Source organism: Myotis yumanensis, unplaced genomic scaffold (assembly GCF_028538775.1).
Source record: "Myotis yumanensis isolate MYYU_CA2020_CCGP unplaced genomic scaffold, mMyoYum1.0.hap1 SCAF_3, whole genome shotgun sequence".
NCBI lineage: Eukaryota > Metazoa > Chordata > Mammalia > Chiroptera > Vespertilionidae > Myotis > Myotis yumanensis.
Window position 1 is genome coordinate 177037989 of NW_027223754.1, and position 25457 is coordinate 177063445.

Below are 25457 nucleotides of genomic sequence, written 5' to 3' on the forward strand. Positions count from 1 at the left end.
ATCAGAAATGCAGTACAGTAGCAGGAGCTGCGAGAGATTCTTTCTGTGGCCTCCAAGGGTCAGTCAGAAGGTAAACTTGCACCCTTCCTGGAGAAGCGGATTCCTCTGGCCACGTGCTTACACCTAAAATAAGTTGCAACCTCCGTTCGGTTTGGTCACGCCCCTCTCATCCTGACCACGCCTCTCGATTCTCAACACACTTCGTCAGCAAAGGACTTCTCGCGAGAACTCCACATTGTCTCCCTTCTTGTTTCCAGCGGTGGGAGTCGCCTTAGCTCTCGCGATATTTCCTGGCAAACGGGAACCCGAGCGACCCGGGCTTCTGTGAAACATGGCGGTCGGCTGGGACCGACATACAAGGTAAAACGCCGAAACCCTGACTGGTGCTGTTCTCGCGGTTGTTCCCGAGCGGTTCCGGGCGTGAATGTAGTTGAGGGGGCTGAGCGGCGGCCATGGAGTTGGCTTCCTGCCTTCCTCGCTCTCCTCTGGAGAGCGGGCCGGACCCGGGAGCCGCTGCACTTCCCCCGGGGGCGTTACTGGCAGGACCCTGGGCAGCGCTAGCCCGGGCGCTGCCCTCTCCCCGGCTCGGTTTCCCTGGGCTGCCTTGCAGCGGGAAGGAGTTCGGGTGCTTCCCCGATCGCGGCTGACGCGCACCCATTGCTTCGCGCGGTGCCCGGTGCCCCGGGGCACCTCCCGTCCGCGGGCGCGAAGGGTCCCGCCTGGTGAAGACCGTCGGGTCCTGCCCGGATCCCCCCGGGCGTCGGGCTCCCACCACCGTTCAGACAAATACCAGATGCTCGGCAGCAGGTTGCTCGCTCTTTTTAAGACCCACTGCGGTCGCGGCCTCGCCTGGAAGGGGACTTTCGCACCTCGCGGGAGAGATGAGGAAGGGGCAGGGCAGGTGAGATGTCACAGGAGAGACAGGTCCCAGGTCCCTGCTTTTCTCAAACCCTTCGCCGATCGAGAAGTCCGTGGAAGGGAACTCGCAACTCGTGGTAGCGAATAAAGAGCCTTGGGTAAAAGGTGGTGTATAGAGTTGAAAGATCATCATTGGAGAAAATACGTTTAAGTTAAAATATGTAGGACTTGGTGCCCTGGGGACGACGCAGAGTTACATCGTATCTGTGAAAATGTTGCAAGACTGGCTTTCAGAAACCATTAAAATACGGTTAAAAGCAGGATTTGTTCATGCGTTGGAAGTTGTACTTGAAGTACTCCAGGTGATTGCTTAGCCTGATACTTTGAACTCTGGTATACAGCCATTATAAAGATAGAAATCGCAAGCTTGTTCACTTCTTGAGGAATTCAGGATATATATGGGCTTACTGAACTTGTTTAAGTTGATGCAATTATTCCAGCTCTCTTAGAGGAAAAACGAGAAAAAGAAATTCCATGATTTGGGGTTTGGGGGTGGGGGGTAGGTAATGAGTTTCTTTTAGAGAATAAAGTTTACCAGTCAACTCTGAGTATTGGTAATGGCTGGAGGGTACAGATCATAAAGATATATCAAGCTTGAAAGATCTCTCGAAGGAAAGCAGGCCTCCTCTGGAACAACAACAACAAAAGAATTAGGGGGAAAAATGAATTTATTTTCTTTGGGGGTTAGTGATTTAATTGGAAGAAATAGTGGTTTTATTTCTAATAGAGTTACTTTTAGGCAGTCTCTTCCTGCTACTAATCCTAGTTAACAGTTTTTCAGTGTTGTTATTGTCTCTTAGATGTCATGATAGGCAAATTAAACTCTTTGTGCCTTAGTTTCCTTATCTGCAAAATGGGAATAAGTAATAACTCATGTAGTGATTGATGAGGATTAAATGAGTTAAAACATGCAAAGCACTTAGAACAGTGCCTGGTATACAGTTAACATTAAGTGTTAGCTCTTGTTATTTTTAAATTTTTGTTTCCTAACTTCTGTTGCCTTGGTACTTAGTCAAAATACAGATTGAAAAAGACGGTTTTTTTAAAAAAAATTTTTTCTTAAATTTCTTACTGACCCCTTAATTGCTGAAGCACTCTTCATTTTATTTTTAAAATAGAAGTTAGCTCATAAAATGTGTCTGACTACCCTGGATGGAGAGACAAATAGAGTGGGAAGGGGAGCAATAGAACTGGATAACAGAGGAGTCCAAGAGATTGAAAACACAGGGAAAATGAAGACCAGATTCTGTCCTAGTCAGGCATTAAGGGGCTGGAAGGATAATTGGTTATGCTTAGAGAGGAAAGTTAATCTCTTGGATTTTAGAGGTGGAGTGGTTTAAAAAATTAAGAGGAGCCAAGACATGGCCCTGCTTGTGTGAGGCTTTGGGTAGAATTAAGACGGGGGTCGCTGGAGAAGACCTGTTAGGTTTGCATGGTAAAAGGGTTATAATTGTGAGCGACTACCATAGGATGAGGGTCACCAGGTTGTGAGTTCCAAAGGATGGTGATGGAATGGGAAAGAAGAAGCAAATCAAGAGATCCCGATGCTGAAGTCATTAAGGAAATTTTTGTCTTTTTAAAAAAGTTTTTTTACTTTGAATATTGAATGTATTGGTTGACATTGGTTAATGACATTATATATGTTTCAGGTGTGCAGCTCTATAATACATCATCTGTATATTTTATTATGTGTTCGCTACCCCACGTCAAGTCTCCTTCTATTACCCTGCATCCCCCCTGAAAATTATAAATATATCCAGATGGAGAAAACAATAATAAGTATTAAAGTGAGAGTGTACACTATGTTTTGGAGCATGAACTCTGGAGTCAGGCTGCTTGGGATCAAATCTAGGTTATTCCACCTGTTGAGTGGCCTTACAAAAATTACTTGACTTTTCTGTGCCTCAGTATCCTTATATATAAATGAGATAAAAGTAGTCTCTACTTCATAGAGCCGCTTAGAGGATTAAATTAATATATAAAGTCCTCATAATATCTAGCACATAATATGAAAATTAGGCCATAATTCTATGTAGTATATGAGTTTATTATTAGAAGATAGACTTGAAAAGGGAAGAGGCGGTTGAGAAATCATGATGAGACATGCTAATATTTTACCCTTTGAGTCTCAGAAATAAAGTAAGGATTTAAAGGAATTACCACCAGTTGATTGTTAGGTTTTCATATTGAGAGATGGTAGAAGGATTATTTTTAGTAAAATTAGGAGTTACGGATAACTTGTTCATATCAGAACAGTGGTGCCCTGCCAGTGTGGTTCTGTGGTTGAGTGTCAACTCACGGTTTTTGCAGGGTCTGTTCCCAGTAGGGGCGTGCAGGAGACGATGGATGATTCTCTCTCATCATTGATGTTTCTCTCTCTCCTCCTTCCTTTCTGAAATCAATTAAAAAAAAAAAAAAAAAGAACAGTGGCTCTGTAGAATAGTGACAAGTACTGGAGATGCAGTGAGTTTCTTGGATGTAGGTTGGTGCTGAGTTAACAGGAATGGGGCAGGAGTAGCAGTAGAGTGACAAAGTACTCCATTCTAGAATAGTAATCATGGAAAATAGGAATGGAAGAAGCTAAAGATCGAGAAGCAGCCAAGTGGGATAGACTAGCTAGACTTTAAGGGAGGAGAGCTGAATAGGCTATATGAATTGTTAGAGGCTTTGTAGAACTAACTTTTACATATCTTTGTATTACATATAATTTAAAGAAAGCATCTTTAAAGCTTGTAAAAGTATAGACAATTTAGGAACTAATATTTACAGTTTTATTTATTTGCCCAATAATGCTACCTGCTGTGTGCCAATCATTGTTCTAGGTCAGGGGTGGGCAAACTTTTTGACTCGAGGGCCACAATGGGTTCTTAAACTGGACCGGAGGGCCGGAACAAAAGCATGGATGGAGTGTTTATGTGAACTAATATAAATTCAAAGTAAACATCATTACATAAAAGGGTACGGTCTTTTTTTTGTTTTTTAGTTTTACTCATTTCAAACGGGCCGGCCTGCGGGCAGTAGTTTGCCCACGGCTGTTCTAGGTGCTTGTGATATACTGTAGTGAATAAAACAGAAAACTCCTTTTCTTTGTGGATCATATACACTGAGTGGCCAGATTATTATGACCACCCCATCAGTACTTCATGACACTTAAAAAATACTGAATATTGAAAACTTCCTAAGCAAATACTCTCAAGGTTTTATTATTATTTGCATAACTAATTCACTTCATTGTACTGATGGGGTGGTCATAATAATCTGGCCAGTCATAGTAATCTGGCCTGTGTGTGTGTGTGTGTGTGTATTTATTTAAAAATGACAACTTGTTTCTCTTGGAAAGCTGTACAATCATGGGTGTTTCTGGGGAAATCTCCCACTTTCCTTATTTTTTTCCTTCCACAAATGTTTATCAAACACTTACTGTGCCAGGTATTGGAGATACAAAGATAGGTTGACATGGTTCCTGCTGTAATATTATAATGGCAAAAACAGAAAATTAAACAGGCAATTAGAAATAGTGCTCTTGGAGCACGTACTATAACTAATACTATGTATGAGGTCATAGGTTTCTTTCCCCCTTCAAAAGAGAGATGTCTAGACTGAGACTTAAAGAGTAAGTGGGAGTTAGCCAAATATAGAGGTGGGGGAGAGGGAGAAAGGCTATAGCTGGCAAAAAGAACATGTTAAGGGACTAGAAAGTGATTTGGTTTGGCTAGAATTTAGACATTGATGGATTGGGTTTGAAGAGATAAGCAGGACCTGTTTTTTGTTGTTGTTTGTTTTAATATGTTTTTATTGATTTTAGAAAGAGGAAGGGAGAGGGAGAGACATCTAAGTATCAATGAGAGAAACATCAGATGGAACTGCTGCCTCCTGCAGGCCTCCTGCTGGGGACGAACAACCAGGGCATGTTCCCTGACCAGGAATTAAACTGGTGACCTCCTGTTGCATGGGTCAATACTCAACTACTGAGCCATACTGGCTGGGCAGGACCTGGTTTTTGAGGGCTTTTTAAACTTTGTTAGGATAGAATCCAAACTTTTCAAATGTAATAGGTATGAACCTCTACAAAGATTTTAAAAGAAAATGTATATAATCACTTTTATGTATTAAAAAGATTATTGGTTGTAGTATGGAGAGTGAACTGAAAGATTGATGAGTAAACGTTTTTGAAGCAATGCAGTGATAGATTGTGGCCATTGGGACCAAGGTCCTAACAAGGAACTTCTCAGTGAGCCTGGAAAAGAGAAGACAGATTTGAAAGAAATTTAGGAAGAACTTCAGTTTAAGGATGTAACTCATGTTTCTACCTTGTGTTATTGCCTTGTGTTTTTGGGTACATGGTGTCATCATTAATTATGGTAGGGACACAGGAGAAACAAGTTTAGTAAAGTGAAGTATTCATTTTTGGACTTCTTGAGTCTGAAATGTATTTGGAATGCCCCCATGAAAATGTAACAGAGGCAACAAGATAATACATGTCTGCAGAGAGCTTTGGACTGGGAATAAAGATTTGAGAGGAATCATGTAGATGGAAAATGAAGAGATGGGAGATCACTTGGGGAAAGTGTGGAGGTTGGGAGGAAGGCCTAGTATAGAATTGGGAGGCAGAAGAATCTGCAAAGTAAGCCAAAGAAGTCTTAGAGGTAGAATGAAAATCAGGAGTATACTATCACTTATGCCAAGGGAAGAGTGTTTCTAGAAGAAAAAGGAACGGTTGTGTATTTTCTTCTCATAGGCAAAATTAGGTAAAGACTGAACCTGTCCACTGGATTTAGTACGAAGGATGTTGTTAGTGACCTTGCTGAGAGAAATTTACTTAAATGAACCTGTGCTGAGAAGTAGTCACAGTGGATGAATGGGGGCAATTTACTCTCTTGTTTTGTTAATCCTCTCCCAGGATATTTTTCCATTGATTTTTAGAGAGAGTGGGAGAGGGAAAGACAGAGAGAAATATCCATGTGAGAGAAACACATTGATTGGTTGCCTCCTGCACCCGCCCCGACTAGCGCCAAACCAGGGAGGAGCCTGCAACCAAGGTACTTGTCCTTGACCGTAATTGAACCCGGGACCCTTTCGCCCGCAGGCGGATACCCTATGCACTGAGCCAAATACTCTGTCTACTGAGCCAAACCGGCTAGGGTGACAACTTACTCTTTTAAGTTTGCCTATAGGTATGCAGACAGAGATCAATAGTTGGAGTTGGACTTGAGCTTTAGTGGAGAGTTTTAAAGATAAGAAGATTGAACATATTTAATATTTAACTCCAGTAGGAGACAATGAATAGGAATTGAAAGATTGAAGGAAGATCGGTCTTGGTGTAGTTACTACTAAGCAGGTACAGAAAATAAATTTGATTATTCTCTCAGTTGAATCATTTTAGGGAGCAGGAGTCTGCTTAATGCCTAACAAATACTCAGAAGCTTAATTTACAAATGAAAATACCAGTTTTATGACTTTCCCGGGAATTAGAAAATGTCATCTATTTTGTCTACATGTTCTTTTTTTCTTAGAAAAACCATATACATGAGAATCATAATTATAACCCAAAGGCCACTTTGTGAGCATGGAATCTGCAAGGGGAGTTAGTTGGATGTTTCTAATGGCAAATGAAATCAACCTATGCTAGTACATGCAGCCATCTTCACTCTAGGGCAGTAGCGCCCTCCTGGACCAATTAGTAGTGTCCCTAGTTAGGCCTGCTCTCTTTTGGACAATATTCATGATTGCTGCCACTTTTTATTTCTCTGACTCTCCTTTTCCTCTAAGAATGCCCTTTCTATGGCTTATTCTTTCTATATTAACCCCACCCATTAGATTTTAGACAAATCTTTCTGCTTTTTTTCTAGAGACATTCTTTTCCTTTTAATGGCTTCTGCAACCATTTGATTTATTCTCAGTTAAGTGTTTATTAATATAGCTCTGACTTCTGGTAATGCTTTATAGTATCACCTATATTATTTCTATAAGTCAGTCATAAAAATTACATAAATATTTGAGAATTGAGTTATTTTATGGCTTTATAACATACTGTATGTAGTTGGCATACTGATAAAAAGAATAGCAATCAATTTTCAAATATTTTTATAGTAAAAATAGATAATTTGGTAAGTCCAACATTTTGTAAATAAAATAATTAAAATCCTCCCATGATCTACTTTTAACATTTTTGTGTATACGTATATTGGATACCACGAGTTTGTTTCTATCTTCAATATGAGAAATATCCCTATGATCCAAGTTTTGTGCATAACTCAGATTGTTGCCTTAAGATAAGTTTCTAAAAACGGAATTAGTTAAAAGGGGAATGGTATATAGTTATAGTCTCATTAGCAATGTATGAGCATGCCTATTTGACTTCATTGTCATTTACTACTGAGACTGTATTATTTTTTCTACACAGGATGTACCTCCAAAATGTATACTCACTTTGAATGGTTATAAAGCCAGTGTTTATTAACATACAGTTCATTTTCAAAATGTAAAGGAGTTCACAAAAATGAATTTTTTTTTTTTTTATTAATGCCTGTTTTCAAGCTGATGATTGCTCTGGTCCAGGCACTGCTGATAACTCGAAGCAATGGAATCACAAACATCTAGAATCATTTATTTCAATATTTGTGTGCCCTCAATTTGGCCACTGTTGCCGGTTTTATGCCGTAAACTTTATTTTTTATGTATCACCATAAAAAAAAAGTCTAGTGGCACGTTACGATAAATTTTCTTTGTTCAAAGACTAGTCTGGCTTCATCCCTTTTTTCAAATCAGTTGAACTTGAAAAGTAATGAAAATTAAAAAGGAATGAAAATTAAGTCAGTTATCAGCTATTAAAGTGTGTATACATATTTTGGGGATAGCCTATATTTGTAAATTTAATAGGAGAAATATGTATTTTGTTTTGTATATTTAAATATTACAAATATGATTGACTACTTTTCAGACTACTTTTCACTATTCTTTTTTTTTTTTGCCCTACTTTATGTGTTTGTGTGTAGAAATTACCTTTCATTAGTATTTTTTGTCAGGGTGGGAATGGAAAAAAGGAAAGATGTGAATAAATGTTAAGTTTTTCTCAAGGAGGAATGAAAATATTAAGTTCTTCCAAGGGCATTTACCAGTTTTTTTAAAAAAAGTAAACCTTTTTATCTTTTTCGAGGATACATTTATTCATTGTTTATTCCTTAGAATGACTATATGAAAGGAGAAGGTTTTCCTGAAGATGAGGCGACTGAATCGAAAAAAAACCTTAAGTTTGGTGAAAGAGTTGGATGCCTTTCCAAAGGTTCCTGAGAGCTATGTAGAGACTTCAGCTAGTGGGGGGACAGGTGAGTATCAATTCAAATTAAAACTCCTACACTAAATGCAATTTCTGAGTGATCCAATTAACATACAGAAATAGAGTCATGAGGAAGAACTCATCAACATATAATAACTTTGTAACTGGTCTGTCCTTATGTGATACTGTTTTGCAATAATTTTATTATACATATTAGAGGCCCAGTGCATGAAATTCGAGCACGGGGGGTGGAGGATGGGTCCCTCAGCCCGGCCTGCACCCTCTCGCAGTCCGGGACCCCTCAGGGGATGTCCGAATGCCAGTTTAGGCCCGATCCTGTAGGGATCCCTAAATCGGCAGTCGGACATCCCTCTCGCAGTCCAGAACCACTGGCTCCTAACTGCTGGCTGGCCTGCCTGATCGCCCCTAACCACTCTGCATGCCTGCCTGATAGCCCCTAACCACTGACCTGCCTTCCTGATCACCCATAACCACTCTGCCTCCCTGATTGCCCCTAACCACTCCCCTGCCTGCCTGATCGCCCCTAATCACTCTGCCTGCCTGCCTGATAACCCGTAACCACTGGCCTGCCTGCCTGCCTGATCACCCCTAACCACTCTGCCTGCCTGCCTGATCGCCCCTAACCACTCTGCATCCACCCCGCCACTGCGGCTTCGTCCTGAAGGACGTCCAGAAGATCGTTTAGTTGTCCTGTCTAATTAGCATATTACGCTTTTATTATTATAGATAATTCTCTTTGGCAACTAACTCAGTGTAGTCTGAGCATTTAGCAGTATTCATTAAAACATTATGGAATAAGTTAATCCAATTTTACTGCTTTATTACTGGTGAGTTATGTATAATAATATTAATAGGATGATTATATACAAATATAATTTAACTTCAAAGAAGTTATTTAATGATGTGAAACTGCCTCAGTGCCTTTTTGGTTAAGAATAAATCAATTTATATGTGATAATAAAAATTCTTAAATTTCACTTTACTGGAGAGAGGCAGCATAGGGTAATAGTTAAGAGCTTAGATTTTAGAAGCAGATTGTATAGATTTAAATCCCACTTCTTCCCTTTCTTAACTAAATGACTTTGAGGAAGTTAATCAAATGCCTCTGCTTTAGTTTCTTCATCCATGAAATGGGGATGATATCAGTATTTATGTAGTAGGATTGCTGTAATGATTAAATAAGTTAATATTTATAAAATGCTTAGAATAGTACCTGGTACAGATAGAAGTATTTGTTAAGTAAAATAAATAAATAATGGAATATTTAAGAAAAATATGGAACTATAACAGTATTTACTATTATTTCTTTTCCTCTGAAGAGCTAATAAGATAATATGTTTCACATAAGATTGACATTTCATTTGGTAAATGTGTACTAAGTTGCTTGCTATTTCTAATCTCTTGTGATTAACTTTTGTTAACAAAAAATAGTGCAAGTTCTTGTGGCACAATAAGTTTTAAGTATGTTTTGTCATAGTATATGATAGTTCTTTCCTTTTTCTCACCTTTGAGTTGCTTTTATAAATGAAGTGATTTGTTTAGGAGATTCCAAAGTACATGAGAGTGTTATGAGAGATTTGAGATATATGTTATTTTTTTTAATTGGGCTGCAGGCATGGATCCATTTTTAATTATGAGGGGATTATTTTCAAATTTGTATTCTAAAATATTTGTTTATTATGTCTATGACTAGAGGCCTGGTGCACAAATTCGTGCACCAGTGGGGTCCCTTTGCCTGGCCTGTGGGGATCAGGCCAAAACCGGTTCTCTGACATCCCCTGAGGGGTCCCAGAATGCGAGAGGGTACAGGCCAGGCCGAGGGACCCCACCGATGCATGATGGGCCCGGGGAGGTACCGTGGGAGGGCTCCAGGGCGTGTCTGGCCCATTTCGCCCAGTCCTGATCGGCCAGACCCCAGCAGCCAGCTAACCTACCAGTCGGAGCATCTGCCCCCTGGGTGTCAGTGTGCGTCATAGCGACTGGTCAAATGGTCGAATGAATGGTTGGACACTTAGCTTATTTGGCTTTTATTAATTAGGATGACACAAGAAAGTAAAAGTTTGATGTCTTGTAATATTGAAGAAATAAAATGCTTTCTCAATAATACAAATATTTGAATTAATTTTTGTGTTAAATATTTTTTGAGCTGTTTTAGAAAAAAATCTACACTGGACATTGTAAGAAAAACTTTTTATTGTAATAATTCACATGACATGCATTAAGGCATTCTGTGATATATTTAATTTCACTTAAAATAAAATTGTTTATTATTTTGTAATAAAATTAAAATTTTTATTAAAACATTTATTAAAATTTTGTAATAAATTAAAACAAAATTGTTTTACAAAATTGTTTTACAAAATTGTTTTAATTCTCTTATTCTTTTTTTTGTTTGATTTCTCAGTTTCTCTAATAGCATTTACCACTATGGCTTTATTAACCATAATGGAATTTTCAGTATATCAGGATACATGGATGAAGTATGAATATGAAGTAGACAAGGATTTTTCTAGGTAACTTTTTTTTTTCTTGAAATACCTTTAGATTCAAATTGTTTTAAAGATAACATACCTTTTTAAAAAAATGTCTAACTTTTGTATTTGGCTTATTTTAGTTCTGAAGAAATAGTTCTGATAAATTCTCATAACTAATGCTTTAGAATCATTTTAGAATAATTTGAATACTGGTTAAATTGTAAAAGGGAGGTTCTCTGATTTAATATGCACTGTATAAAAAGATTAGGAGAATATAATATGTTTTTATTTTAATGTGTTGAACTGGTAGGAAATATGTAATGTTTAAAATTGTTTACTCTTTAGAATTTGAAATAGATACTGATCTGTGTAATTTGGGAGATATATTGTTTAAATATACGTTATTTATGCTTGTAACTTGATTTTTATAAATTACATCTAAATTAAACTTTAATGTAAATAATATCACTTAAAACTTTGAAAATATAGCACCTTAGTAAGGAGACAAAGTATACCTTATTTTATTTGTAGTATTTGGATTTTAATTGATTGAAGATAACAGATTTGTATTATTAAGATTATACTAGGTAGGAGAGACATTTACTTTCAATTTCAATCCCAGTTCTGTATTTACTAGCTATGGAAGTTACTAAATCTGTATATGCATGTGCTTCAGTTTCTTTTTCTATTAAATGGGGATAATAATTATAGTACCTTCCTCATGACACTAGTGAGAAGTAAATCAACATTTATAAATTGCTGTGTAACCTTGGGTAAGTCACACAATTGGCTTTTTTTGGGCCTCAGTTTCTTTATCTATATCTTGTGTATTATTCTTGATAACATAGGTTTTTAAGGGATTTGTTATTTTTCTTTGTTTGTTTTTAGCACCAATGAAGCACTTTATTTTTTCCAAATGGAGTCTTATATAGCTCACCACAGAAGTGTAGTGGGTATGCCCAGAAGCTTGTCTAATTGGTCCTCTCCTCTGGTTCCTACAGTATCTCTTATGCCTAAACCCCAGGGTTATTGGAGCACAGCTTGAATCTAGACAACTTGAAGACTGTGAAGCTCTAAAAATGTATTGAAAAATCTTTTGAAGCCCTAAAAATTTCTGTTGAAACCAGATGCAAATTATTAGAGTGAAGAAAGTTTTGATAGCCCAGGGAAAACTGATATTGATGGTACTCATTCTGTTATTCATGGTGCTTAATTGATTCTAATATTTAAAAATTAATTCAATTTGAATTCATCATTTGGAAATAAAGCATTAGTTGAACCTTTTAGGAAGACCATGCAAAACTTGAAGCATGAGAGGCTTTCTCTGGCAATTTGGTTGCATTTATCAAGTCACACAGACCTAGTTTTTGATATGCCATTTCAGTGGGTATGTAATTTTAAGCCAGGCATTTATACTGCCCTGAACACCATTGTCTTACCTACAGAACTGTGAAGCTACCCAATTTACATGTCCATGATAAAGAATAAAGAAGATAATATTTATAAGGATTCAGGCATAATGCCTGATGTATAGTATTTATTGGATAAATAGAGGAGAAAGACTTGCAATTCCTAACTCTTGATTTTAAGTTTTAAAGGAATATTCTACATAAGGTTTATGTAAACAAAGTTTAAAACTTACTTTTCTGAGTTTCTTGGAGTTATTTAATTTAGTAAAATTAAATTGCAGGGTACTATATTAAAAACCTGTGAAATCAGAAAGTCTTTAGGAATAATTGCAAAATAGAAACTTTTAAAGCGACTTTGCTTTGGCCATAAAAAATACTATCCAGGTTCTAATCGACATTTTTGAAATCCAAGTTTTTCATAAAATTGATTTATATTTCTCATGTTTTGTTGATTACTTGGTAGGTACTAACGTTTCCTTTTTGTCTTTTAGCAAATTGAGAATCAATATAGATATTACTGTTGCCATGAAGTGTCAGTGTAAGTACACCTTGAACTTGATGAATCCTTATATAGTTGTGGTTTAAACAATTGCTAGTAAAAAGTGAAAACCACTCATTGTGTTTTAACTTTATTTTTCTTTTATGATATCTTAACATGCTGTTGCAGTGCTATTTAATAATGTATGTTGTTTTTCTCCCCAAATTATATTCTTTAAATTTTTTATCCAGAAAGAAGAGATTTAACTTTCACATTCATATAATTAAAAGAAATAGGAGGAAATTTTTGTGAATCCAAGTTTTAAAATATGTGTGTGTGTTTTTTTAATTAAGTTCAGAACAAGGAAGGGAGTGGGAGAGAGAGATCTATCTGAATCAGTTTTAGTTTAGGTACATCCTTTATTTATTTTTTGTGTGGACTACAGTTTTTATACCAATGTTCCTCAAGAATATCCTGTTTCACTCTTTTTTTTTTTTTTTAAATATATTTTTATTGATTTTTTGCAGAGAGGAAGGGACAGGGATAGAGAGTTAGAAACATCAATGAGAGAGGAACATCGATCAGCTGCCTCCTGCACACCTCTTATTGGGGATGTGCCCACAACCAAGGTACATGCCCTTGACCAGAATTGAACCTGGGACCTTTCAGTCCACAGGTCAATGCTCTATCCACTGAGCCAAACCGGTTAGGGCCTGTTTCACTCTTTTAACTTGCCACCCTTTACTTTTACTCTTGCATATGAAAATACAGATCCAAGTAGTTTAAGTTAATAGTGATTTCTTTTCTGTTTTCTTCATTGACTTTACTTGATTATACTGGTAGAAATAAAAAGAAAAAAGTTAATATGTATTTTAGATAATGTTTGAATCAGTAGTGCTCTTGAAAAATGAGGATGCTTTTGCATGAAAGTTGACTTTTAAATTACCACTTGAAAAGCAGAGACAAGAATTCAGTAGTTCGGATAAAATTTTTTAAAGTATTAAATAGTATTACCCAATTAAGGAAATTAATTTTAGGGAGATTTTATCTCAGAACAGCCTTAAATTTCTTTTCCTTTCCCATTTATTTTTCCTTACATTGTGGTTTTAAGAGAAAAACTTTGTATCCAAATTTTGAGCTAATGTTAATGCTGAATATATCATTTTACCTTATTTTAGGTATTTGAATACCATTAGAATTTTAGCCTTTTCAAGATAAACTTTCTATTGATATTTAAAAAGTCATCAGTAGCTTTGCCTTAAGATTTCTTTTAATTGTTAAAAATAATCCTTGTAATTAATAGTTTGTGTAGCAGCCATTTAGTACTTGTAATTAGGTTGCCAATTTTTGCAAAGCTCTTCAATAAAGTTTATATATATATTTATATATATATATTTTATTGATTTTTCACAGAGAGGAAGGGAGAGGGATAGAGAGTTAGAAACATCAATGAGAGAGAAACATCGGTCAGCTGCCTCCTGCACACCTCCTACTGGGGATGTGCCCGCAACCAAGGTACATTCCCTTGACCGGAATCAAACCTGGGACCTTTCAGTCTGCAGGCCGACGCTCTATCCACTGAGCCAAACCGGTTAGGGCAAATTTATGTTTTACCATGAGATGCTGAGTAATTTTTTTTTTTTTTTACTGTGTAAAAAGTAGAAAAAGCATTATTTTTTTAATCTCTATCAAATCTTTATAATGCTACTGTTTTAACTTTTAAATAAGCAGTATAGGAAAGTGAATTTTCTGGTAGTCATCTTAATTTGTTTACTTTATATCAGATACAGTTTGACTCTTAGCATAGAATGTAAAACTTTTAATTTTTTTTAAATGCAGATATTGGAGCAGATGTATTGGATTTAGCAGAAACAATGGTTGCATCTGCAGATGGTCTAGTTTATGAACCAGTAAGTTTGATTCATATGTTTTTTAAAATAATATGCTTTTAGAAATTGCCAGTTAAAAATGGTTTTAATATTTTCTTTTGGTTTTGTTTCAGCTAGTTTTTAAAATATGTTTTCTTAATGCAAAAAGTAATCCATATTCTTTGTAAAAATTTAGGGGGGGAAGTTTTATCTAATACTAAAATCTTGAGATAACCATTGTTAGCATTTTTAATAAGCCTTTAATGTCTGTTTTATAACTTTATTCTTATTTTATATTTTTGTTAATGCTTTCTGATAGTTTTCTTTTCTCTTTTCTTAGAGTTTGTATGCTTTTTTTTCCTTTTACTTTTGAAATCAAATATGTATCCTTTATATCCAAGTGTGTATCTCCTTTAGTTTTTCTTTGTTTTGCTTGGAGATCTTAATTTTTAAGTGTTTTTGCTTGTTTGCTTTAATGATATTCAGAGCAATGCTTTTACCTCTGTTTCAAATGATCATATGATGTTGAATTTTGTGGAGTGGTTCTCAGTATCTTTATTAATTCTCACAATAAATACATATTTTGAACTTTGCCTCTGAGTTCTGGGAGATTATCTTGATCCAAAAGGACCAATCTTCTTTTCAATGCCCTCATTATGTTTTAAAATTTAGTGATTATATTTTCTACCTTTAAGATTTTGCAGATCACTCCATTTTTTTCTGTCCCTACTCTAATTCACAAGGTAACTGGGGAGAAGTTGCATGGTGATTTTCAGATATTAGCATTATCCTTGTGTGCAATGATGTGAAAAGAGTTGGGAATCATGCTGCAGACAAGTTCAGCAGGAGGAGAAATCAGAATAAATTTATTGAAATCAGAAAGATGGGACAATTTAACTTGGCATACATGATTTATAGAGTTTAGAAAGAAATAAGGGTCAAAATTACAGGAGAAGGATGTTCCAGGTTGGTATAATTAAATAACCAAAGGCACAGAGGCAGAACTGTTTGATAGAATTAGGGATTGTTCTACTTGTATTAAAAAGCAACTATTTGTAAAGAGAGAATAGTAGGTTAGGGCCTGATTATGGAGGGATAACTAATAATGTTAGTAAATTAAAAACTAGAATTAATATGCTTTATTATCAATTACCTTTATGAAAATCAAAAGTGGACTTTTTGTTGCAAATTAAATTGTAGATATTGTATCAAACCATGAGAAGCTTGCATATTTTATTCTAATTATATAAGTAGCCAAGTCTGATTTTGAATTGATGAAGGTAATGCCTGAGTAAAATTTCTTGAATTATTCTTTAATGATTAACACATTTAAGAATTAGAGTGCTCTTTTTTAGCTCATTTAAAAAAATGTTGATTTCATCATGGTATTATCCCAGCAAGAATATGGGCTTTGGAAGATTGAATACTACACTTAAGCTGTATGGTTTTTCCTTTTTAAATACTTACAGTATTATGCTGGCATTATTTAAATGATTAATAACATTTCTTTACACTATTTTTAAATGAAAATTATTTAAATTTTTTAGGTTGACTTATAGAAGATTCAATATAAACATGAGTACTTTTTTACAACACTATAGATTTGTTTCCTGTTCTAAGAACATTTTAAAAAATCTATACTAATAAAAGCCTATGTGGTCATCACACCCTCACACGGTGATGCCCTCACACCCTCACACTGTAACAATCCATCAGCGGGAGGCAATCCATCAAGGAGCCCCGGATGGGTGGGCGGGGCCTACCTCTTTGGGGAGATTGATAGCGGGGCTCCCGCGCTGTGAGAGGGCACAGGCCAGGCTGGGGAATCCCCTCCCCCCAAATGTACGAATTTTGTGCACCTGGCTTCTAGTCCTATCGCATAATAGACAAACATGGTAATTAACCATACCTCCAACACGCTTCCCATTGGCTAATCAGGGTGATATGCAAATTAACTGCCAACCAAGATGGCGGCCAGCAGCCAGGCAGCTGAAGCGAACAGGAGGCTTGCTTGCTCCAGTGATGGAGGAAGCCAAGGTTCCCTGCCTGCCGCTGCCGGCCTCTGAGCTGCACTCTAAGAAACAATGTTGCAATTATAGAAGCTAAACAAACCCCAGAAACCTGCTTTTAGCCAGCCGGGCCTCAGAGCTGGAGCTGCAACAGTGTTTCAATTATAGAAGCCAAACAAACCCAGATATCTGCTTTCAGCAGTTGAGGTCTCAGAGCTGGAGCCGAGCCTCAGAGCTAAAGCCGGCTCTCAGTTCCAGTGATAGCCATAGAAGGTAAATAAATCCCAGAATAAAAAAAAAAAGAAAAAAAGGAGAGGTTGGGAGCTTCAGTCACCCACCAGCCTGAAAACGGCCCTCAGCCCCTCATCCAGGCTGGCCAGGCACCCCAGTGGGGACCATAACCCTGAAGAGGGTGTGATCAGCTGCAAACAGCCATCATCCCCTCATCCAGGCTGGCCAGACACCCAAGCGGGACCCCCACCCTGATCCGGGACACCATTCAGGGCAAACCAGCCGGCCCCCACCCATGCACCAGGCCTCTGTCCTGTATAGTAAAAGGGTAATATGCAAACTGACCCTAACAGCAGGAAGACTGGGAATGACTGGTCACTATGACACACACTGACCACCAGGGGGCAGACGCTCAATGCAGGAGCTGCCCTCTAGTGGTCAGGGCGCTCTCACATGGGGAGCTCTGTTCAACCACAAGCCAGGCTGATGGCTGCCAGTACAGCGGTGGTGGTGGGAGCCTCTCTTGCCTCAGCAGCGCTAAGGATGTCTGACTGCAGCTTAGGTCTGCTCCCCGCTGACAAGTGGACATCCCCCGAGGGCTGCTGGGCTGCCAGAGGGATGTCTGATTGCCATCTTAGTCCCAATTTCCCGGGGAGTGGGCCTAAGCCAGCAGGTGGTCATCCCCTGAGGTGTCCCAGACTGCGAGAGGGCACAGGCCGGGCTGAGGGACACCCCCCCCCCCCAACTGAGTGCACAAATTTTTGTGCACCGGGCCTCTAGTTATTATATAAAAGCCAAGAGAAATTGACAATGTTGGTGATTATGTTTTTCTTTATTTTAGGTAATGTTTGATCTTTCTCCACAGCAAAAAGAGTGGCAGAGGTAATAAGTAAACAAAGTATTGTGGTCCAAAGAAATCTAGATCCCATTTTGTCTGTTTTGTTTATTGTGACTTCATAGATTGGCCTGTTTGTCTAGGCATTTCTCTGGATGAAATATTAGCAGAATATAGTATATAATGTAATCTTTACACTTTCAAAAATTTTACCAGAAATTTTTTCTTACTCAAGAAAGTCATGTTAATCCTATTTCTAATGTACTTTGGATCATAATATACTTTAGGTTTCATTAACTATTTAAAAATTTTTAAAAGCGATATTTGATCATTGTTTAACATTCACTTTGGACAGAAAGGATATAAAGTAAAAGTAAAAGCCTCCTCAGCATTCCATAAACCTAGTACTAATGACTAGCGATACTAACCAGACTTCTTGTGTAGCCTTCTAGAAATTTTCTCTTCATAGATAATGTTCTATATGTTTGCATATATATGTTATTCAAATGGGATCATTTCATGTCTGTTCAATAACTTGCTTTTTTTCATCAGTGGTATTTTGTACAACTTCCTATTTAAGTACATATAGTAGTCCGTTTTATGAATAAACTATACCTAATCGTATCATTATTGATGGATAGGTTGCTTGCAAGATTCTAATATTGAAACAGTGCTCAGTGAAAATTAAAGAAGGTAAAATAACTTTGAAGATACAAAGTTATTGCTGAAAATGGTAGGAGATAATATGGCCCAAAGGTAGAAATATTAGAGGAAAACTTTTATTTTTGGTTTTGTTGTTTGGAATAATTTCATAAGTTAGTGTGAACATACAAATTTTGTTCAAAAAATCTTTAAGCAACCAATTTATTCTTGGTGGCTAGATACATTTAAAAAGAAAATCTGCTCATCGGTTCTCGAATGTAACTTTGTTTTTTATAATCCACTGCCTTATATGTTGATATTCTTTGTAAAAGGTACAGGGAGAATATAATACTTTCCTTTGAATGGTCTTGGAATAGAATAAAGTTCAGATTTCTTCAGAAAAGGAAATACCAGGTGATATTAAATGGCACGGTGGCCTGGGTTGAGATGAGAAATTGATACTTGTGTTCTGGCTTTATACTCCCACTTTAAGTATATCAGATCTATTGTGTGGCCTCTTATTTGTCTAATTTCTTTTATATTTATAACAATTTATTTAATGCCTGACAAAAAGTAAGAATTTTATAATTGCATGCATGCATGAATTTAGATATTCAGATGAGCAAAAGCTACTTATTGGTGACTGAGACTGCATGTCCATTATTGATGAAATCAGACAGTTTTATTGTGGAGCCCAGTTATTAGACCTATAGCCACCCTACCTCACTCTTCCTGCTTTCAAGGAAAATGATCAAAGAAAACTTGGTACTTTATATTAGAATAAAGTCTTATAATAATAAATGTATGGCTTAGCTAAGTCATCTAATTATTATGATTATTTAAAAAGGGTTGGCTTCCTTTGTGTACCTTACTGTATTTATAAGCTATTGTTTGTGTTATATTTAGGATGCTGCAGCTGATTCAGAGTAGACTGCAAGAAGAACATTCACTTCAAGATGTGCTATTTAAAAGTGCTATTAAAAGTCCAATTCCCCTTCCATCAAGGTGAGTTGTATACTCTCCAGGTCCACCCTAGGATGTTGCAAAAGGTCAGATTTCTTTTTTATTTTATTTTGTTTTTTACCGCTGAGTAATTGGGTAGATGTAACACAGCTTTTTTATCCACTCATCTACTGATGGGCATTTGGGCTGCTTCCAAATGTTGGCTATTGTAAATAATGCTGCATTATGTAGGGGTGCATATATTCTTTTGAATTAATGTTTTGGGGTTTTTTCAGATATATTCCCAGAAGTGGAATTGCTAGGTCATAGGCAGTTTCATTTTTAATTTTTTGAGGTAACTCCTTTCTGCTTTCCACAGTACCTGCACCAATTTGCATTCCCACCAACAGTACACTAGGGTTTCCTTTTCTCTACATCCTCACCAACACTTGTTAGTTGATTTATTGATGATAGCCATTCTGACAGGTGTGAGGCGGTACCTCATTGTAGTTAATTTGCATCTCCCTGATGATTAGTGACATTGAGCATCCTTTCATATGTCTATTGGTCATCTGTATGTCTGTCCTCTTTGGAGAAGTGTCTATTCAGGTTCTTTGCCCATTTCTCAATTGGATTGTGTTTTTTTGTTGTTGTTGTTGAGTTTTATAAGTTCCTTATAAATTTTGGATATTAAGCCTTTATCAGATGTATTGGTGAATATGTTCTTCCATTCAGTGGGTTGTCTTCATTTTGTTGATGCTTTTAATAGTTAAACTCACTCCCACTAAGGTGAGGTGTATATTTTAAATGTGCAACTATTTATTAATGTACTTACTTTGACATCATTTTAGTATTGATTTAGTTCTCTGGATCTCATATTTCTCAGAGAAAATGTAATCATTCTGTATGATTAAGGTGTCCTTTTACTCTTAAAGTTATAGTCTGTGATACTGATCAGGATTATCACAAATATAGTTGATCCTTGAACTACATTGGTTTGAACTGCTCAGGTCCACTTACATACAAATTTATTTCAATAACTTACCTGTACTGTTTTCCATCCGTGGTTGGGACTGCATAGGTGTGGAGGGCCAACAGTATGCTATGCCATTTTATACAGGGGATTTTAGCATTCCCGAATTTTGGTACCCTCGAGTCCTAGAACCAATGCCCTACAGATAACTAAGGGACAACTGTATTAAGTTTTGGTGGAATCAAAAGTTATATGTGAATTTCAGTACTCCTAACACTTGCGTTATTTAAGTGTTCACTGTATTTTAGTTTAATTTTTCTCTTTTATGTGTGTGTGGTATACCTCTATATAAAATTGTTATGTTTTAAGAACAAATTAATTGTATTTCCTATTATGAGGATGTATGAATTTTGATTAGGGATTTTGTGTTTTTATTTTACTTACTTTTTTTATAGATTAGAATAACTGATAGTTGAAAATGTTATAATCATGAAATGATCATTTAAATCTAAAACTATTGAAGAGGTTTTACATTTGCTTAGAAAATGTCATTGTCTATTTGAACTTAGATGGCATGCCTTTCCCTTACCTCATTTACAGTCCCTTCCTCCCCTATCCTCTTAAGCAGGGGTCCTCAAACTACGGCCCGCGGGCCACATGCAAATACAAATATTGTATTTGTTCCCGTTTTGTTTTTTTACTTCAAAATAAGATATGTGCAGTATGCATAGGAATTTGTTCATAGTTTTTTTTTTAAACTATAATCCGGCCCTCCAACGGTCTGAGGGACAGTGAACTGGCCCCCTGTTTAAAAAGTTTGAGGACCCCTGCTCTTAAGTAACAAAAACAGATGAAGAAAGTATGTCTTTGTTGGGCTGATTCTTTACTTTTAATCTTTCTTCTATCATGGGACTTACTCCTTTGGTTAGATTTGAAGAACCATGGAATTTTAGATTTGTGTAAGTGTAATATGTAAATAATAATTATGTAATTTTCTTCTATTTCATAGCTATATGCTTTTTTATAAATGTACAGACTTCAAAAAACTGCTTTTCCACTTTTGACATTTAGAACATTACCTGAAAATTGATCCTTACAGATCAGTATTGGTGATAATATTGTATGTGCTGTAAGTAATCCTAGCATGTCTTGTTATAATAGGGAAGATGATTTATCACAGCCTCCTGATGCTTGCAGAATTCATGGTCATCTATATGTCAATAAAGTAGCGGGGAATTTTCACATAACTGTGGGCAAGTATGTTCTTTTCACCTACTGAAAATACTTTAGACAAATTGTCAGTTTGTTAAAAATAAATTCTTTGCTAAAATAACAATATATGATTAACTACTAAAAGACAGCTTAAAATGTTTTGTATCTGTATTTGATGACTTGAGATTTGTCCGGGCTTTAATTTCAGGATAGAGAAGACTACTAACTTTAATACTACTTCAAAATAAAGTTAAACAGTCATGTCATATTTTATATTTTAAAGTAAATGAGCTGTAGGTACAATATGAATTAAAACCTACTTACCTAAGTTTTAGTAGCCTGGAAGTTCTTATGTAGACATTTCATTAATTTGCTCATTTTGTTGGATGGTGTTGTTGTTTTTCTGTTTGGTGATTATCACCAAAATGTAAATCCTAACTAATTTGAGACAGGTATTTTGATATAGTTAGAAATTAGTAGTGTCTGGGAAAAAGTTAAATTAGATAACAGTTAAGGAAAAATATTAGCTCATCAGCCTTCATAAGCAGCACCCTGCATAGAAACTGTTATGCAATGAATAGTTGGTAAATTTCTGAATGGATTCTCTGATCCTCTCTCTCTTCCTTCCTCTCTTTATCTTGAGTTGCAGAACTGAACAATTCTTCATTGTAAAAGACATTTTTTGAGTAATTATTATATGCAAAGTAACATGTTAGATACTAAGAATAAAACAATGAAAAAAGGGAGTTTTTATCCTTTTGGTACTGACTGAGAGAATCCAAACTTTAAACAGTTAATTGAACTAATAACTATATAATTATAGATGCATTGAACCTAAAAAGGAGAAGTATGATTGATAAGAAACTATATAACAAGGTACCTGACCTACTTTGCTTGTCAGCAGAGGCTTTATTGAGGATAACCATAACTGTCCAAACTAGTGGATGATTAGCAGTTTTATATATAAAGGAGAGAAAGGCATCTATGCTCAGGGAAAGGTTACAAAGCAGGAAAGAGAGTAGCTGAAGATTGTATATATATTTAGAGACAGCATGAGAATTTTGTGCAAAATTATTTCAGTATTTATAGTGAGCAGATCAAACATTTCTTTGTCTTTGTTGTCCAATTCTTTTTAACATTCTTTTTTAAAATATGTATTGATTTCATAGAGTAAGGGAGAAGAGAGATAGAAATATCTATGATGAAAGAGAATCATTGATTAGCTGCCCCCTGCACGCCCCCTACTGGGGACCGAGGGCAACCCAGGCATGTGCCCTGACCTGCAATTGAACTGTGACCTCCTGGTTCACAGGTTGACACTCAACTACTGAGCCACACGGGCCAGGCTATTTTTTTGTTGTTTTATTACTGTTGTCACCACTCACTCTCTTCATTCCCAACCTATAGCTGGGAATCTTAGAATTTCTTGGTGTCATACAGGCAAATACTAGTTGGCTCAGAGAAATATAGAAGGTTTTATTATATTTTTGGAAACAAACAATATCCTACTTCAAACCTAACAAACAGTATCCTACTCTAGAGCAGTTGTGAAAGGGCAAAACTCTGTTAACAAATACTGTATGAGCATCCATAATTATAGTCTTTGTTCCTAGTTTCACGTATCTCTTCATGTGAAAACTTATTCCAGCAATAAGAGAGACCAAATTGAAAAGCATCTGGTTTGCATCTTATCCTTATCATCTCTGAAGTATCCTATAAACCACTCCTAATTTTTTTGATAATAGGTTTGTCAAATTCAATATTGATTTTTTTTTTTTTTTTTTTGGTAAGATCTCACATTACCTCTCAGGCACAGTATCATTTTCAACTGTATTATAAAAGAGAACTATTTCAATATGCAGATTGTTGAGCATGACTACATTAGATAAGGCAGTGAAGTAGGCAGATGTTTGCCACTTATATGTCTCATTACAACAGCTGCAAATGCAGACAAACAGATGTGTTGGCCACTCAAATATCATGAATGGTATTTCTATTGTTGAACTGATACTCTGAAATAGTGAACAACTTTTGTAATGCTATGAACAAAACAAAAATAACATTACATCTCTTTCCTGGAAAATTTAGTGTATATTGAAACTACAACAAAGTACTTTTTTTAGATAAATAGAGTTAAGTTCTAGACTCAGGTCATTATACATAGGTTTTTCACCTATGTAAATGCCTTTTAGAGTGTCATGCAAGATGTGGGACAGTTTTGCATGATGTGGGACAATTTTATTTTGTGTGAGACTGTCATTGCCTTGCAGGATGCCTTGCTTCCTTGGCCTCTGTCCACTAAATGCCAATAGAGCTTCTCCCCAGTGACTGTGACAACTGAAAATGCCTCCCCCCAGTGCCCTCTGATTTCAATAACCTTTCCTTCACGGAAATTTACATGGAGTAATATATCATAGCACATGAAAAACATATAAAATTCAAATTTCAGTATCCAAAAATAAAGTTTTACTGTAAAATGTTAGCCATGCTCATTTGAAGTTGAAAGTTTATTTATGTACCTAACTATATAATATCTTCAATTTTGTATCTTGGTCCACAAAGCTTAAAATATTTACTATCTGAATCTTTACAGAAAAAGTTTGCCAACCCTCAGTTTATTAAATTGTTGAGATGAGTAGACTAACAAATCATAGGCCAATGTTAAGAAAATTATATAACTTAGAAAAGATAAGATCCCTCTTCAGATTTTAATTTAGTTATATATTTAGCTAATTATTTTAGTTTCTTTAATCTTTTTTCCTCCTTTCAGGGCAATTCCACATCCCCGAGGTCATGCACATTTGGCAGCACTTGTCAACCATGACTGTAAGCAGTTTCTGAAATATTTTTCCATGAAGAGGTCCTTGAAAGAAAAGTGTTTTGTTTGATTATTTGTTTATTTTAGTGCGGGTGCAAGATAGGGCTTTAAAAGTGGACTGTTTTGAAAACATATTTATAGGAGAAAATAAATGATTAAATTTACCGACTCTAATCCATATTCTCCTGTCTTTAAGCTCCTATCTTCTGTTTAGTCATGGCTCAGAAGTTGCCCAGGTTAGGGAGGACAGCCTAGTGTGCTTTATATTACTTTGTGCACATTTCTGCTAATTTCTATAGATAATGAAGGAAACATATTTCAAGTTTATTTTAATATCTAAATATGGACATATACAGTATTCAAGTTAGTTCCTTGTAATGATTGTCATAAAACTTAGTTTTCAAAGTCTGCTTTAGAGAACAAAAGTAATAAAGTCCATAAAATCTGTTTGGTCCTATATAGCAGGGTATTAAAAATATACCTGACCAGTTAATTATTTGGATTCATGGACATCATCCTAGTGGTTTCAACAACATAATCCTATTACTAGGTGGTGATTGGACAAGGAAAGACTTATTTTTGGGGTTATCAGGCTTATATGTAATATTATTTCTCAGACATTGATTTATATATAATCATGAAATTTGAGATATAGCATTTTATCAGAATTTACTTTACCTTTATGCATTTAATTCCCAGATATGTATATGCGTTTTTCTCAAAGTTAATATAGTTTTAAATACTATTTTATTACACCTGCAGATTTTAGATGTTTTCATCTGAAAGTAGATAAAAATGTGAAGCCATCTATAATATGTGTTTTGAATAATAATAATTCTCCACTTAATTGGTTTTATTTTTTGCCTCAGCATACAACTTTTCTCACAGAATAGATCATTTGTCTTTTGGAGAGCTTGTTCCAGGAATTATTAATCCTTTAGATGGAACGGAAAAAATTGCTATAGATTGTAAGTACTTAATACTTATTGTTGGAATTTGCATGTAGGCAATTTTTTATATCTTTAATATTAATACATTTTTGATAATCCTCTTAACCCCCTTGTAACAGATAAGCATATAAATCTTTAAGTAGTTTAAGTGGTTAATAAACTTTAAGTGGAGATGTGTGTGGAAAGACTTTGTCCTACCAGTGGATAATATTTAAAATGTTAAAAAAATGAACCAAAGAACAGAGTAAAAAATTAGAATTTAATGTAGGCTGGAGGAGTAGAACTTAAAAACTCTCTAAATGTATGAAAGATTAATGTGTTAATAGGGCATAACTGTTTTCCTATAGTCACTAAAAAAAGAATGAGAACAAAAGGAAGTTTCAACATTCTAAGAAGAATTT

General features: G+C 35.9%; 1 protein-coding gene across 1 annotated transcript in view; it reads left to right on the top strand.

Annotated features, from left to right (window-relative positions):
* The first annotated feature begins 286 nt into the window (after positions 1-286).
* ERGIC2 (ERGIC and golgi 2) overlaps positions 287-25457 on the top strand; it is a 36445-nt gene continuing 11274 nt past the window's right edge. Inside the window, exons 1-10 of the mRNA XM_070410491.1 lie at positions 287-360; positions 8104-8243; positions 10620-10728; positions 12590-12636; positions 14416-14486; positions 17526-17566; positions 19068-19166; positions 21238-21333; positions 24059-24114; positions 24976-25074. Coding sequence (XP_070266592.1) covers positions 8138-8243; positions 10620-10728; positions 12590-12636; positions 14416-14486; positions 17526-17566; positions 19068-19166; positions 21238-21333; positions 24059-24114; positions 24976-25074 — 724 coding nt within the window. The 5' untranslated portion in view covers positions 287-360; positions 8104-8137. The remainder of the gene's footprint in view (positions 361-8103; positions 8244-10619; positions 10729-12589; positions 12637-14415; positions 14487-17525; positions 17567-19067; positions 19167-21237; positions 21334-24058; positions 24115-24975; positions 25075-25457) is intronic.